The sequence below is a fragment of the Crinia signifera genome, chromosome 6 (genome assembly GCF_055691185.1).
Source record: "Crinia signifera chromosome 6, ASM5569118v1, whole genome shotgun sequence".
NCBI lineage: Eukaryota > Metazoa > Chordata > Amphibia > Anura > Myobatrachidae > Crinia > Crinia signifera.
The window spans coordinates 107938116-107954812 of NC_139222.1; the positions used below are offsets into that span (position 1 = coordinate 107938116).

General features: G+C 43.8%; 1 protein-coding gene across 3 annotated transcripts in view; it reads right to left on the reverse strand.

The window, feature by feature from the left end:
- Positions 1-320: 320 nt before the first annotated feature.
- LOC146007968 (glucose-induced degradation protein 8 homolog) overlaps positions 321-16697 on the reverse strand; it is a 32731-nt gene continuing 16354 nt past the window's right edge. Inside the window, exons 1-5 of one of the 3 annotated variants that reach the window (XM_083146786.1) lie at positions 11553-11709; positions 9147-9269; positions 8196-8392; positions 3627-3824; positions 321-3023 (exon numbers count right to left, since the gene is read on the reverse strand). In XM_083146786.1, the coding sequence (XP_083002912.1) occupies positions 2850-3023; positions 3627-3824; positions 8196-8392; positions 9147-9264 (687 nt within the window). In that variant the 5' untranslated portion in view covers positions 9265-9269; positions 11553-11709 and the 3' untranslated portion in view covers positions 321-2849. Of the gene's footprint in view, positions 3024-3626; positions 3825-8195; positions 8393-9146; positions 9270-11454; positions 11710-16697 lie in introns of those variants that run through there. The other 2 variants (XM_083146785.1, XM_083146787.1) reach the window with 2 other exon arrangements.

Genomic DNA, 16697 nt, shown 5'->3' on the forward strand with positions numbered 1-16697 from the left:
CAGCACTCCAATAAGTTGCTTTTCAAAATATTGGTGGACTAGTAGATCTTGCATTGCTGATTTAAATGTAGAATGACAAAGTAGAGATAAGAATCAATAAAACATCACCGCTATGTTCTCTGGAAAACAGGTGCGTGGTTGGAAGTCTGAGCGTAAGGCTAAAAAATACTGCCCAACAACTGATCTCATCTTCAGAATAACATATGGCATATGCAGTGTTTTTGTACAATTTAAAAACAACCCAAAACATTACATTCCTTAAAAATATTAGAGGTAGATGGGGAAGAAAAAAAAGGAAAAAAAAAAGACGACAGCACTGATTTCATGTCTTGAGAAATTTTAATTGCAAAACATTTGACTAACCTCTCCCAAGTATAATGCACAGTACACACACACACACACACACATTAATGTATTCAACCTGCAAGAATGTAAAACTATATACAAAAGGCATACTGCTATGTACAATGTAATTCACAAATCCAGCACAGAGGCAAGCCATCCAACATTCTCCAACTGTTCAATGCGCTGGATGTGGTGATGAGGCTCCAGACTGGCATGTCCTGTCCCATAAAAGCCACAGTTGGAGATAGTTATTGACCTAATTTTTTTTTTATCAGTTTGTACCTCACAAAAGAGATGAATAGGAAACAGATCTGTAAAGGAGTGTAATCCCATATCCGCTACCATCTGACCAAATGATACTTGTCCCCTACAGAAAGTTTTGGTGACCAAGTTGAGGCCTAAACAAATATATTCACAAGACTGTGACTTTCACTAGCAAGTCAATGACCTCACCTAGGTTATTCATGTGCTCATTCAATATCCAAATACAACCTATCAATTCACTAGAAAGTGATGACATCACTGAGGTACAAAGTCTTAGTGATGTCACTATTCTTCATTAAAAAAAAAAAATAGGCTGCATTCCCATACATATTGGCTCAACCTACAAAGTGGTAACCCTTTGCTGCCGATGTAGAGAATGGTGGCTTTGTACGTTATTACATCACTTTAATTACAGAACTGTAAAGAGACCCAGCCTTTTTAGTAACCTGAACATGTGACAAGAGGAGGCAGACTAAGGAAACCATCCGCATAATGGGATTTATATTGAATATGCAAATAATTATATATTCTATTAATTGCATTACTCAATACAACCTGAATATCAGTGTTCATCCAAAAAGCTTGCAGGTTCAAGGTGTGGATGGCTGCAATTCATTGTGAAGTATTGGCCACAAAGACAATGGCCAATGTCTGTCCAACATTGACATAAAATAATAAGTACACACAATAAAAAATGACAAAACAAAGTAAGTACATTTGAATACGTAGACCAGTGTGTTCTAGAGCTGGCAGTTATATTAAAAATTCCCATGTCATCTTAGCATTTATCACAATGTCCACTAATTATGAATGGCTTTTTGCTAAATCTGTTTCTATGCTGCGAACCTGTCACTTCCCCGTAGGTAATACACTTGCATCCAGCACAATAGGGCAAATCACTTGAAAGGGTGTGCCTATGTTTCATACATGATGCAATATTTAACAACTTCAGGGATGAACTGGCAGGTCACGATGGTAAAGACATGGTATACTGCATGTTTGATTACGGTTGTCTAGATTGAATACAGGGACTTCAGTTGCAAACATCACTGTCCTTTCAGCCTTGTACGGCCAGAGGTGTTTTTTATTATTTATTTTTTGTGGCATGTTCAATACCAATTATATGGCACTGTTGCATACACATATAGCAGGTTTGCAAAATATCTAGCCATCTATAGAAAGGGAAAAAAATAACGATAATCTGAAGAGGTTTCTAACCAACTAAAATTAAGCATGCCACGAATGATGGGGAGGGTTACTTATAAAAGTAGAATCAACAAAAAAATAAGTTCTAAGTAACTATTTCTATATGTTCTTCCATCTGTAGACACCTGCAATGACATTTATAATTTATAGCATAAACAATATTATTTTTATCTGGAACTAGTCACGCACAAGAGGCAGCCTTTTTTGTGAGGGATCAATAACTGAATGCAGCCTACTGACTCAATGGAAACCACTTGAGCTGAACCAATAATTGCAGACAATCAATGACTAAACAATCGGTGACATTACAGAAGCCCACAATTTTTTGCGCTAAACCAATATCCAAATACTGGTTAATGAATTCCCTTCACCTATAAAATGGCTGGCTAGCCCCCCACAAAATGGCTGGCTAACCTGTGTGTGGATAAATATGCACCATTTGTCACTAGAATTCAGAAACATTGGAGACATTTCTGCATAATATTAGCACAAACCATAAATAGAGTTTTGGGACTGCTTTAAAATAAATTAGTCAGAGGAAGTCACAGAAAATATTTCCAATACATAATTATTTGCATTACAATTATTACTAATAATTATGCATCATCCCGTTCAAAGACACCTGTGGTACAATTGGGAATTAATAAATATATATTTAGCAGATTACTATATTTATCTATCTTGTGGATTAAATATTTACTTTAGTGTAGTAATTTTTGGTGAAATTCCCCTACTTCTGTTTTACAATGCATAGACTACATTCTACCTATTCCCTCTCGGTGATTGGTGGGACCTGCATTCAAAGCACTGACTGAAGTCCAGGTCAGAGAATGGTCCATGAGGATAACAGACACAATAAACTTTATTATAACCTTTCAGCTCTGCTTCTTTGTTGGGCTCTTGTCCCTGTAAACGGACAGCCCTAAAGGGAATTGTCTAAGGGAAGGAAGTGCCAAAATGCGTGCTGGTAGAAAATGCTGCAGTCACAGACTGATAATGGATGAGATCACACACATTCTGGGACAGTCTCTCTGTTACTTGGGCTCCTCTACTGTCCCTTTGCTGAGGTCAGCCATCTTGGGGTATTTGACCTTTTTCTGGTCTAGCTCATTCTGAGCCCACAGGAGCAGTTTCAGGAGCTTCGCCAGTTTGGGTGTGGACTCGCGGTTCTCATAGTCTAAGACAGCTTGGTTGACTTCACTCCAAACCTGTAAACACATAAATCATTCAATTAAGGCATTTGTGTAGTGTCTGTGAAACAAGCCTTTGTTAAATACAATCAGCAAACGGACAATATTGGACATATGCCCAACTGTTAACAGAAGTACAAGATGTAGCTGTAATCTACACGTCAACGTATGTCAAGACGTGATTTGCAAGATTTACAAGGAAAGAAAAGTGACTTTATACTCCTCTAAAAAAGGACAGAAGGCACTCTCTTACAGAACTATAAACACAAGACAGTTTTTTTTTTACATGTGGTGCCTCCTGCTGTATTTTATTTCTCTTTGTAAAGGTGACCATGGCCTCCTCTGTGTAGCATAACCAGAGGGATTCACAAGTGCAGTGTTTTGTAGTGAATTAAGATGCATTATCATCAGGAATAGTAATTCTACCAAAATATCTGCATGCACTGAATGTCGGAGAGATAAACTTAAAAGTAATTTAAAAAAAATCCTCCTTGATTTAGGTTTCTTATGTTTCACATGATTACATATTATTTATTAGAGAAATCGAATTCAGTGTGAAATCACATTTTATAATGTCTACTCCAATCTCTTGCACTGCCTGGAAGTGGCTGAGAAATCTACCTTCTGCCGTTGCATCATGTTAAGTAAGTCACCAAACGGGGATTCTTCTGGGTTGTCAAAGGCCAGCAGTGCCAGTGTCCGCTCCATCTCGGTTAGGCACTCCCTGCTCTCCTCCCCCTGCTCGGCCAGCTGGGTCTGAGCAAACTCCAGGGCAGCTTCAGTCTCCCGCTGTCTGATCAGCTCTATGAGATGTTGTTGCTGAATAAACAAAGAAAACCTGTCACTACATACAACTCCTTTGCTAATACCTACTTTGTGACAGTCACTGTACACCGGAAAGCTTTTAGCCATTTTAATGTGGTCTTGTTACATCTCATCCCATCTACATACAATGAATGTCACAACCCCTATTTTGACAGTTTTAGAATGAAATGTATGCAGTTCAATGTTTCAATGTACTCTGAAATGAAAAGCACAGTACAAACAAACAGAGATAAAAAGAAACCTAGAATCATTTTGCTTAAGAAATGTTTTGACTTCATAATACACACTTGTGGCATGCTATCTGGAAATAGAATATCATTTGCATAGGTGTGCACAGCACATTACATTAGGGTGTACACCACCATGAAAATAATTTTAGCTCTGCATGGGAGTGTCTACAACTATTTAGGGTGCAAGGCTAGTATGACGACATTGCCTTATGTTACGCGAGATGGAGCCATGAGGGTAAAAGTCAGTGGCCTGGTAACCCGGGCGGGCGGCCGGATGGTTACGCATAACTGAGCGTCATAGAAGGACAATAATAATCATCCCTCAAGGTAGTCACTGCATCGTGTGACTGTGATGCTGGGTGTCGGGCATTAGGGTGTGCCTGTGCACACCAGGCACCCCCGTGCGTACGCTTATGATCATTTGGGAAGTTGTTAACAAATCCGTTGCACAACTTCCTACACTTGTACACTTGATTACTTTGCTTTCAACCTTCTTTCCAGTTCATCACAAACCAGCTGTATGGGGTTTAAGTCTGCAAACTATGTCAATACTATCCCCAAAAGCAGGGCTGGGCAACACCGGCCCTCCAGATGTTAATGAACTACACATCCCAGGATGCTTTGCATTAGTTTTGCTATGTGGCCATGCTGAAACTGATGCAAGGCATGCTGGGATGTGTAGTTCATCAAAATCTGGAGGGCCAGTGTTGCCCAGCCCTGCCCAAAAGGTAGCTCTGGCATAGCCTGTGAAGTTTTTTGGGGGTAATTATCTTGCTGTAAAATGAATTAGTGACAAACTATACGTAGAACAGAGCATATTGCATGGTGTTGCACAAGGTAGATACATACTCCAATAGTGTTACAAATACAATAGTGATGAAAAAAGCAGAAGAAAGCATGTGCATTATTGATATTTCAGGGCGTCAGCCCCTTCCTAAGGACCACAACAAAGTATATACGGTACTTGTTTCCTAGCACGGCACCACCGATTTTGATTGTATCCATCGGGTCGGAAAAATCTCGTCGGATTTTTACATTCGAATCAATGTAAAATGGTCCCCGAGACCCAATTTTACATTGATTTCAATGTAAAAAGCCCCAAAACCCCCCATTTTAATAGTACCCTCATGTTTCAAATGCCCCCCCCCCCATTGTTAACGCCACCCTACTATTGACGCCAACCCGAAGCGTGGCGAGCGCAGCGGTACGCGTCCTCCGACCTTTTCATACCCCTACTATCCACGTCGGCGTGGAGTTGACTTTATATAGTGTGGCGGGCGCAGCGAGCCACCGAGCCCGAAGCGTGGCGAGCCCCGCGAGGGGACGCGGATACCTTAACAGGTATCCGCTGCGCTCGTGGCGAGCGCAGCGGATACCTGTGAAGGTATCCGTGCCAACCCGAAGCGTGGCGAGCGGCGACGGTACGCGTCCTACGACCTTTTCATACCCCTACTATCCACTTCGGCGTGGAGTTGATTTTATATAGTGTGGCGAGCCACCGAGCCCAAAGCGTGGCGCCTTGGGCTCGGTGGCTCGCCACACTATATAAAATCAACTCCACGCCGAAGTGGATAGTAGGGGTATGAAAAGGTCGTAGGACGCGTACCGTCGCCGCTCGCCATGCTTCGGGTTGGCGTCAATAGTGGGGTGGCGTTAACAATGAGGGGGGGGGGGCATTAAACATACTTTTTAACCATATTGGCCCATTTCACATTGTCACCTATGTAAAATCGGGTTGATCGCATCGCAGGCCATTATAATGGCCCGCGACCGACGCGATCAACCCGATTTTCACTTTAAATTTTTTTTAACATTGTTCCCTATGGGAAAATCGGGTTGATCGCATCGGTCGCATCGCGGCCCATGCGATCAACCCGATTTTGTCTTTCACCGGCAAATTAGCTGGCGATTGACAGAAAATCGGGTCCATCGCGTTGATTGTATGCCTTGAGTGCCTTAAAGTTAAGGCATTCAATCAACGAGATGGGCGCCGTGCTAGGAAACAAGTACCGTATATACAAACAAAATCAAACTTTCCAACGTTTATATGCCCACACAATGTGCAGTACAAACACTACCAGACCATAGGAACCCACCCACCAGATGCTCCCATACAGACACCATGTTCCAAGAGACAACTTGGGTACCACAGTCTCCAACAGGCAAGGTAGAACCACCCGGGGAATTGTCTATAAATCACAGATATACATTTATGTGCATTTCTTTCTTTTGTATAGCCGTAGCTTAGGCACTATCCCCAGGGTGGTTCATCCCTGCCGGTCAAAAGCTTTGTCCTTTTATTTTATTTCTTTGCCTTAAATGGGCCAGGAAGTATTGTTTAATAACTAAACTCCACACACTAAAGAACCATCTTTTTGCCCACTCAAACACAAAACTTCATAGCCCGGGAAAGCCTCTTTAACCACTTTACATTTATCAGCTCTTGCCAACAACTTTATTTTAGTTATAGCCTTGTGAAATGTCCTGCTTACCTTTGTACATCTCAGTTATTCACTGGACTTAGATTGCTTAAACTTCAACAAACACTGTAATGGGCCCATACACACGTAGTGATACGCGGGCATTTTCTTAAGGATTTTACTGAATTTAACTACATCGCTTAGAAAATGCCCATAAATCACTGTATGCTCTAGTGATGTAGATAAACGCGCCAGTATTTCCCGCCGATTAAGAACCAGCACAAAGGTTACTAATTGGTCAGGGCCAGTGTTCTCACTGTAGAACACTGGCCCTAAAAGATGGCTCAGCACACAGCGCTGGCACATCACTGTGTGCTGAGCAATCATGCCGAGTGCTCTAGCATCGCTCAGAACACTCAGCGGGTCACTACTTGCGTAGGGTCCATAAGACCAGGTGTTTCAAAACATTTGTATGCCAGTTATAAACTTTGTAACTATTAACCCCTTCCCGACATTTGACGTACATTTACGTCATGGTCGGGATGTACTTCCCGACACATGACGTAAATGTACGTCATGACTTTAAACTGTCACCGCGTCTAGAGACGCGGTGACAGAGGGACGATGTCTGCTGTCCCTGACAGCAGACATCTTCCCTCATTGCCCAGGGGGGGCAGCGATGCCCCATCCCGATCGGCGATCGTTGCAATTGGCTGTTCAAATGTGAACAGCCAATTGCAGCGTTTACTGTGTTATGTATATAATTTTGACTCTGCTGCCCCCTAGTGTCCAAAAAAAATAAAAGAAAGTTGAAATAATGAATGAAACATAAAGTTTACATATGGTCTATGTTAGTTATGAACTATTTTGAGTGGTATGATTATTTGTCTCACAAGCAGAAAATTTAACATTTTGCAAAATGTTCAATTTTTTTACGACATTTTGGTATTTTTCACAAAAAAAAAAAAAAACTGTATCGACCAAAATTTACCACTAACTTAAAGTACAATGTGTCACGAGAAAACAATCTCAAAATCACTGGGATAAGTAAAAGCAAAAAAAAGTTATCCCCACTTAAGTGATACATGTCAGATTTGAAAAAAAGGCCTCTGTCAGGAAGGCAAAAACAGGCTGCGTCGGTAAGGTGTTAACTTGTCAGCATTTCAGAATTAGGATGTGCAAATTCTAGACAGCCATGACACCAAAGTTCAGTATATCGTCACGAAGATAGTTATAAAGACAACCAGCAGAGGTAGCGCAAATAATGAATTGCGTAGAAATTTTAAGTTGGAAGTCTATACGTTAAAATGTATATATAAGTTGGTAACGAAGTTAATCATCTTTGAAATGTAATTTAAAACCCTAGGGGCTGATTTTGAATCAAATGGATGCCTAAAGAGCACGTACGAATTTACGCATTTTTGCATATGACCAGCCTCTCCATTGGCCGGAGTGGTCTTTTCATGAAATTGGGCTTTTAAGATGAAAATAGAGCTATGAAAAAGAGCATGGAACTCCCTGATTTGTTAAAGTGACCTGGACATGTGCTCTAAAGCTTGGTGTGTATTTCAAACAGGAGTGGGGATGCCTGTTTTGTATAGAGCTCTTGCTGGTAGAAAATAAAGAGCTTTTTTTCTCAAGTATTATGGTTAGTATTACAACAGAGATTAAATCGGACATAAAATTAAACATCAAAGTCCAGCCATGTGTCTGACCTGCAGGTGGAAATAAAGGTAGCGGTGAGTATCCAGCAACTCTGGGTGGAGGGAGTTTATCAGTGCAATGGCCTCCTGGATCTGTCCTTTAAGGATCATCTCCCGAATCTTTATCCTTTCATCTAGACTCTCAAGGTCTACACTGGGCTCGATACCAGATTCCATTCGAAACTTCTCAGCAGCCTCCTTGAATCCCTCTGAGGGGAGAGGGGAGAAATGTAAGCAGAACCCTGCATTTAAAATTCTAAGACTAAAATCTAAACCTAGGTGGCGCTCGGCTTGGTTAATAAAGAATCTAGTGTGGACCATGCTAAAAAGGCTCCTTGCAGTGTTCATCTTTTAGTACTGTGGTACTTAAATTGATCCTCAGGACCCCACACAGCTCACGTTTTTCCAGGTCACCCGACATGTGCACTCATTACTGACAGACACATTTTAAAAGATCATGAGGTAGAGCTAATTATTTCACTTGAATCTGTGAGACCTGCAAAACATGCACTGTGTGAGGTTCTGAGGACTGAGTTTGAGAACCTGTGCTCTAGTTTATACAGTAAGGAGTGTCAGTACTTCTTCTTCCCCGAAACTCTCCACTCCTCCCAGATCTTTACTGGCAATCTAACTGAGGTGTAATAATCCTGTGATAATACTCTAGCTCTGGTAAAGTACAAGTGACCAATGGCAACAGGAAATAAATGGAGGTGTGGATAGTTTCAGGAAGGACTAAACAGATGGCAGACAAGGTATAGAGGTAACAAAAATTAGGTCAGGCAGCTTGGAATAAAATGATAAAACTATGTATAGAAAATGTATAATCTTCTATAGTAGCCACAAAGTAAATGAGTGCGGCCTGTGTTCCATCAAGAATTAGATAAAGTGTTGCTATAGTAAGTCCAGCTTAAGTATGTATCATGAAACATGGCGGAAAACATGTTACACAAGTGTAGCACGGACCTGTTACCAAGTAATTCATGATGAGACGATTCATGTCTGCCCTCTGGATGTGCAAGTTGTTTAACTTTTCCATCCATTCGTCCTTGGTGATCTCCTCAGGTTTCTCTGCATAACTCATGGTAACTTTGAAAGTAAAAATACAATTGTTCGATTATTAAATATCAATAAAACTACACAGTAAGATACTATACAACCATAACACCTTAATTCATCCAAATGTATATAACTTTTTTTACACTCTGAACAGACAATTTTGTATATTATATCCCTGGACTATAAATCGAAGCTTCGCTCATTTTACCACAAGCCAGAGGTTAAAAGTACAAAATGATGACATCCACATAGGACACGAATGATCTTGCCCTCTAAAGAGACATTTTTTTCATAGCAGGTAATATACGGTAGGAAAAATAAACTAAAGTAGGTACAGGTTGAGTATCCTGTATCCGGATTATTCCAAAAAACTTGGGTTTTTTTAATAGTTCAAATTTTTTCTCTGGACTGTGCATGAGATCTTGCGATAACATCTAATGCATGCCCAGTTTAGCCAGCCAGGGGAATGCGGTGCACATGCACTTCTGATGGGGGCACCGATAAGGAGAGCTGAAGAGGCAGGACATAAAAGCTCTCCTCATCTGTGTTATTATACATTAGGGGGATACGAGTGCCCACTTCCACGTTACTAAATGAGAAGTGAGGCTCGAAAATTACAAAATAATAAGGGCTATTTAATACATCTACACTAGTGCACTGGTCACATTTTAAGACAGTGGTTCCCAAACTGTGTGCCGTGGCTCCCTGGGGTGCCTCGGGACACTTGCAGGGGTGCCACGGGTTGGTGGTCCAGGACCAATTCAAATTATTTATGATCAATTATTAATGGACGAAACCAGTGCTGGTGGCCGCCAATCATAAAATATGTACAATCAGAAGCAAATCCTGTCCTTTACCACATAACTGAATCTAACAAGTACATATAAACACAATGTACTTAATTTTATATATATTTTTTGGGGCCTAAGGGTGCCGTGGAAAAATTCTGATACTCTAGGGTGCCAGGATTCGAAAAAGATTGGGAACCCCTGTTTTAAGAGTTAGCGCTGAATGCCCGTGATTGAAGTCTTGTAATCCGCATGGACTCAAAGGGTGCCGGACGGGGTCTCGACAGTCGGGATCCCGACAGGCATTTACCCGACGTTGGGATTTCGACTGTCAAAACACAGACAGCCGGGTTCCCGACGGCCACCTGCTATTTTCCCTCGTGAGGATCCACCGTGCCTGCAGTGTGGCGAGCCCGCAAGGGGCTTAGTTGCGCTCACCATACTGTCTGAGTCTGGCCAGTCGGGATCCTGACTGTCGGACCCCTGTACCATACCCGACTCAAATGCTGAAACAGTCTTTCCCTGGACATTTCTATGATAGCCAATGGACAGCGTAATAGAGAGCGTAATAGAGAACAGAAAAGTGGGGGTCCCCTAAACATGAGAAGTCATATTCAGGGGACATTTAAGAAATACATCAGGAACCCCAGCTAACATACAAAATATATTTTAGCAGGATGCAAGGAAAGAGATGTAAGTACTTGAACACAGAAAATATCAGGATCTTGTAGACAGTCAGCCCAGGGCAGAGAGCACAATAGGGGGGGTGTCAATAGTCGCCCTGGGGCAAACAGCGCGACCGGGGTCTGAGGCCAGCGGGGCGCAAAGAGCGCGACCAGGGTCTGAGGCCAGCGGGGCGCAAAGAGCGCGACCGGGGTCTGAGGCCAGCGGGGCGCAAAGAGCGCGACCGGGGTCTGAGGCCAGCGGGGCACAAAGAGCGCGACCCGGGTCCGAGGCCAGCGGGGCGCAAAGAGCGCGACCCGGGTCCGAGGCCAGCGGGGCGCAAAGAGCGCGACCCGGGTCTGAGGCCAGCGGGACGCAGACAGCACGACAGGGGTCTGAGGCCAGCGGGGCGCAGACAGCGCGACAGGAGTCAGAAGCCACCAGGGGCAGACAGCACGACAGGGAGCTGAGGCCACAGGGGGCAGACAAAACGACAGAGGGCTGAGGCCACAGAGAGCAGACAGCAGGAAAGGGGTCTATGGCTACCGGGGCAGACAGTACGACGGGGGGGGGGGGGGGGGCTAAGGGCACCGGGGGCAGAAAAAACGACAGGGGGCTGAGGCCACTGTGGGCAGAGAGCAGGACAGGAGGCTGAGGCAATCGGGATTGAGAAAATGACAGGATGCTGGGAACACAGGACAGAATACAGTATGGAACTGAAAACAATAGAAGCGACAGCTTAATTTACGCAATTGACGGTGTACCTGTGCCTCGCTCCCATACAATGGCCGGAATAGACCCACGGAGTAAATGACAGTGTAAGAGAACCGGGACAACACTCTCTCCGGTAACATACACTTACCGAACTTCCGGCGCCTACGTCACCGCCGCACCAAGATCTCAGCGCGAGTCACGTGACGGCGGCTCGCGAGCATTGCACACATGACCAGCCGTGGTGGCCGCGGCGCCGCAGTCCCCTTTCCGCGCATGAGCAGAAGATGTTACACGCGAGTTTTGCTTAACAACAGCCGGTGACGTATAGATCATGGTCAGTATGTAGCTTGTGGCGTCACCCCAGGGCCATTGTTATATATGGCTGGCGTGGAACTATTAGAAATGCCGGCATACGGACTTGCAGTGCGCAACCAGCAGGCTCATTGCCGCTTCCGCTGTAGGCTAGCTACAGACTGGCTGAGAGTCACCTATAGGGATACGGTCATTAGGTCGACAAGCATTGGGTCAACATCATACGCATACCCTCCAACATCTGAAGGGCAGAAATCGGTACACATGTAGAAAGGGGGCGTGGTCATGGGTAAATGGGGGTGTGGTCATGCCTCCGTTCCAAATGTGTACTGGGCTTTTTTTTTTTTAATAAGGGGATACTCTTAACTTTAGGAGCACTTAAATTCCTTTAATGTGACGTGCTGCAGCTCAGTCCTATGACATGTGATGGCTGCTGGCATATTAAATAATGAATTTATTTTCAATGTTTTGCCTACAATAACTTATGAATAATCTTTTTTTTTACATTTCAGATTATTCATAATATTGTAGGCAGAAGATTGAAAATAAATGCATTATTTAATATGTCAGCAGCCATCATATGTCATAGGACTGAGCTGCAGCACGTAACTAGAATGAGAAGAGATTCATTTAAAAAAAAAAAGTTTATGATGATGACCAGGGTCCCGCGGCCGCTGTATTCCACGCTGTGTGCAGTCAGTGATAGCTGATTGAAGCAGCTTTCTCTTCGCTCAGGGAGTCCTGGGTCCTGTCCCCTGTGCGCGAAGCGCCATGATGTTATGACGCGCCGCGGCCACACGCTGGTCCGGGAGTCCTCAGCCTAAAGCAGCTATCTCTGCTGCACTTCGCGCGGCCGGAGTCCTGTGTCCCCTGTGTGCTTCATGACATCATGACGACGACGACGCACATGCTGGTCCGGGAGTCGGTACCCACAATGAATGCACCCTTGGGAACGGGTGCTTGGCAAGCCTGGGCGAGTCGGGTGCTTGGCGCACCTGACAGCCTGGGGGAGTCGGCTTTGGGCACAAAAACCGGTACATTCGGTACAGGTTTTATTTGCCGGTACAGACCGTTAAAAAGCGGTACTGTACCGGCAAATCCGGTACAGTTGGAGGGTATGCATACGTCCCAACATGGCAGTGACTGGTATCCACAAGTTAACCATCAGGACCAACCCAGTGCTAAGGTATTTGGAGCCTAGAGCAGGGTGCACATTCCGGACTGCATCCTGCCCCTTCCTCCCATCCTTGCAGGCTCCAAATACCCTTAGGGGTAAGAAGAATCGCACCTTTGTTTTATGTGTTTTATACACTGCTCTTATGTGTTTTATACACTGATTATTATGTTTTTACGTTTGTACCAATAAATTACATTATATTTTAACTTTGGCGCCCAGTACGATTACCACACCCACTCCACTAGCATTTCCAAAACTTAAGGTCTGAGGGTGACCTTAGTGGTAATTTTCAGGCAGCCGAAGGAGGCGCGCAGGACAGAGTACCTCCAACAAACCACAACTCATAGGACGTTGATCACTCTCCTCCAATGTAGGGTTACCACCTAGTCCCTTTAATTACGGACACATGTTAATTACACAGGTTCTGTGGCAGTTTAAAATCAGGTGAAGTGGAGTCTTGAAGACAGCCAGCCACAGAACCTGTGTAATTAATATGTGTCCGGAATTAAAGGGACTAGGTGGTAACCCTACTCCAATGTTATAGTTTTGATTTACATATATAGGAAAAGAAATGGAGAGAACATAGTGCATAACGTTTAAAAAAAGAAAATGCTTTAATAAAGAAAGAAAGAAGTAATAATGCCACTGTATAGGTCAGGGGTCAGGAACCTTTTTGACTAAGAGAGCCATGAAAGCAAAATATTTGGAAATTTATTTCAGTGAGAGCCATATAATATATTTTAAAAGTGAATTCAAGTAAATGTCAGTATAAAACGCCTCTGAATTTATTCTTTTAAATAATGTTGTTATAATACTCACCATTAATGCGAGCAGTATAACACACATAATGCCCCCAGCAGTATACCCCACATAATGCCCCCAGCAGTATACCACACATAATGCCCCCAGCAGTATAACACACACATAATGCCCCCAGCAGTATAATAGAAGTGCACAGAATGCCCCCAGCAGTATACCACACATAATGCCCCCAGCAGTATACCACACATAATGCCTCCAGCAGTATACCCCACATAATGCCCCCAGCAGTATACCACACATAATGCCCCCAGCAGCATACCACACATAATGCCCCCAGCAGGAACACAGATAATGCCCCCAGCAGTATACCACACATAATGCCCCCAGCAGTATACCACACATAATGCCCCCAGCAGTATAATAGAAGTGCACAGAATGCCCCAGCACAAACTTACTGCTGTAAGTTACACTCACCGTCAGTGTCCAAAAGCCTCCAGCACCCGTGTGGCGCGCAGTGATTCCCCACGTGTCAGCAGAGGTGGGGAGCCTATCAGCGCGGCGGGCAGCCTGTCAGCACGGCGGGTGTGGGATGTAGCTGGAAGAGCCTACAGTACACACTGCGGCGTATCAGCTCTTCCACCCACATCCCCCCCCCCCGCCGCCGCGCTGACGGCTCAATCCATTCCCCCGATGTCAGCCGCGTATCCTCATAGAAAGGGGATAAAAAATCAGGCAGTCTGCGAGCCATATGCAATCATTAAAAGAGCCACACCTGGCTCGCGAGCCATTGGTTCCCGACCCCTGGTATAGGTCATTGGTACGACCTCACCTAGAGTATTGTGTTCAGTTCTGGAGGCCATATCTCCAGAAGGATATAAATGCATTAGAGACTGTACAAAGAAGAGCAACTAAAATGGTGCATGGCCTACATCACAAAACGTACCAGGAAAGACTAAAAGATCTTAATATGTATACTTTAGAGCAGAGAAGGGAAAGGGGGGACATGATAGAAACTTTCAAATATATCAAGGGTTTTAACAAGGTACAGGTGGGAGACATTCTTCACAGGAAGAGGAGCAACAGAACACGAGGACATGCACTGAAACTAGAGGGAGGAAGATTCAAGGGAAATGTGAGGAAGAATTTTTTCACAGAAAGAGTAGTAGATAAGTGGAATAGCCTACCATCAGAGGTGGTAGACGCAAATACAGTAGTACAATTTAAACATGCTTAGGATAAGCATATTGATATCCTTACAAAAAAATAAGGATCAAATATGGTTTGAGGTAACATGTTTAAAAAAAGGGGCAGACTAGATGGGCCAAGTGGTTCTTATCTGCCGTCATATTCTATGTTTCTATAATAAAGGTTTGCACTTACAATTTAAAAATGATTTAAAAGCATGTAGTAAACGTTCTAAGGCACAATCATAAACCATAGTTGTTTAATTGGGTCCGGCAACCAAAGTTACAGTTCCATATCTGAGAATAAGGTGAAGCCGGTTCCAGGATCCTTAATGTAGCCAGCAACCAAAGTTCCAGTTCCGGATCTGGTAATAAGGTGAAGCTGGTTCCAGGATCCTTAATGACACTTCTGAAGAAAGATTTCATATCTGAAATGCATTATGCATGCCTTGCTTTGCTTTGGACAGTCCCTTGGCTACATTAATACCCCTTTCACACCGCACTTGTTAAACGGTATATTGCCTTTTTTTTTACATTTCAAAATGTTTAAGGCTGCAGTGGGAAAGCGCCAGAGTTGATTTACCGGTTAAAGATAACCGGTATTTCAAAACGTTTAAAAAGCAGAGTCCTACACGTTTCAGATCCGGTTTTATGCAGTGAGAATGGCTCTGAAAAGGTATTTAGTAAAAACAAGAGATTACAGACCTGTGATAGGCTGTCCCCTGCATTCTGCCTTGAAACATGTTCTGGGGATTAAACGGGTTGACTGATGTGAATGGTACTTAAACGGTATTTAAAACTGTAATCTACCTGCAATGTGAAGGCTCAGACCCGTTTTAAATACCGTTTAAATATACCGTTTTTTGAAACGCTGGGAGAAGGCGACAGGCAGGAAGATGGAAGTCTCCCTGCCTGCGCCTGACACTGAGGAAGGCTGGCAGAGACCCCCAGAGCTGGCAGGGGGCTGGGATCATCAGCCGCAACAATCCCTGTCCCAATCATGCATATGTAATGATCGGGACCAGAGTGCAGTGAATAAATGAATATTAATGAGCTGCTCCCGGCCCCATGCTGGCCAAAGTGTATAAAAAAAAAAAAATAATGTAAAATTTTTTTTTTTAAATAAAATTAAATATATATTGATGTGCTTTAACCCCTTCCCGACATATGACGTACATGTACGTCATATGACGGTTGCGGGGGAATCAAGACAGCTCACGGAGTGAGCTGGCTTGAAAGAGAGCAGGTAATGGCTGTATATTACAGCCAGGTACCTGCTCTCACGGCCACGAGCGGCGAGTTCGCCGATCGTGGCCGTTTAACCCTTTAAGCACCACGGGCAAAGCAGCCCGCAGTGCTTAAATAGCTGATCGGAGGGGGGCGCCCCTCTCCGGCGCCGATCGGGGCCCCCCGTGGCGAGATCGGAGGGTGCCGATCGGTTGCCATGGCAGCCAGGGGTCTAATGTAGACCCCTGTGCTGGCCATGTCAGCATTCCTATTACATCCTGCCTGAGGCAGGATGTAATAGGAAGTGCTGAAAATCACTATGTTCAGCCATAGAGCTCTATGGCTGAACCTAGTACAGGCGATCGCGCCCCCTAGTGGTCAAGTACACTAGGGGGCCTTGTAGTAAAAGTAAAAAAAAAAAAAAAAAAAAATATTAAAAGTTCAAATCACCCCCCTTTCCCCATTTCACAAATAAAAATAAATAAAAAATAAAAAAATAAACATATTTGGTATCGCCGCGTTCCTAAAAGTCTGATCTATTAAAATATAACATTAGTTATCCCGCACGGTTAAAGGCGTAAACGGAAAAAAATTCCCAACGCCAAAACTACGTTTTTTGGTCGCATCGCCT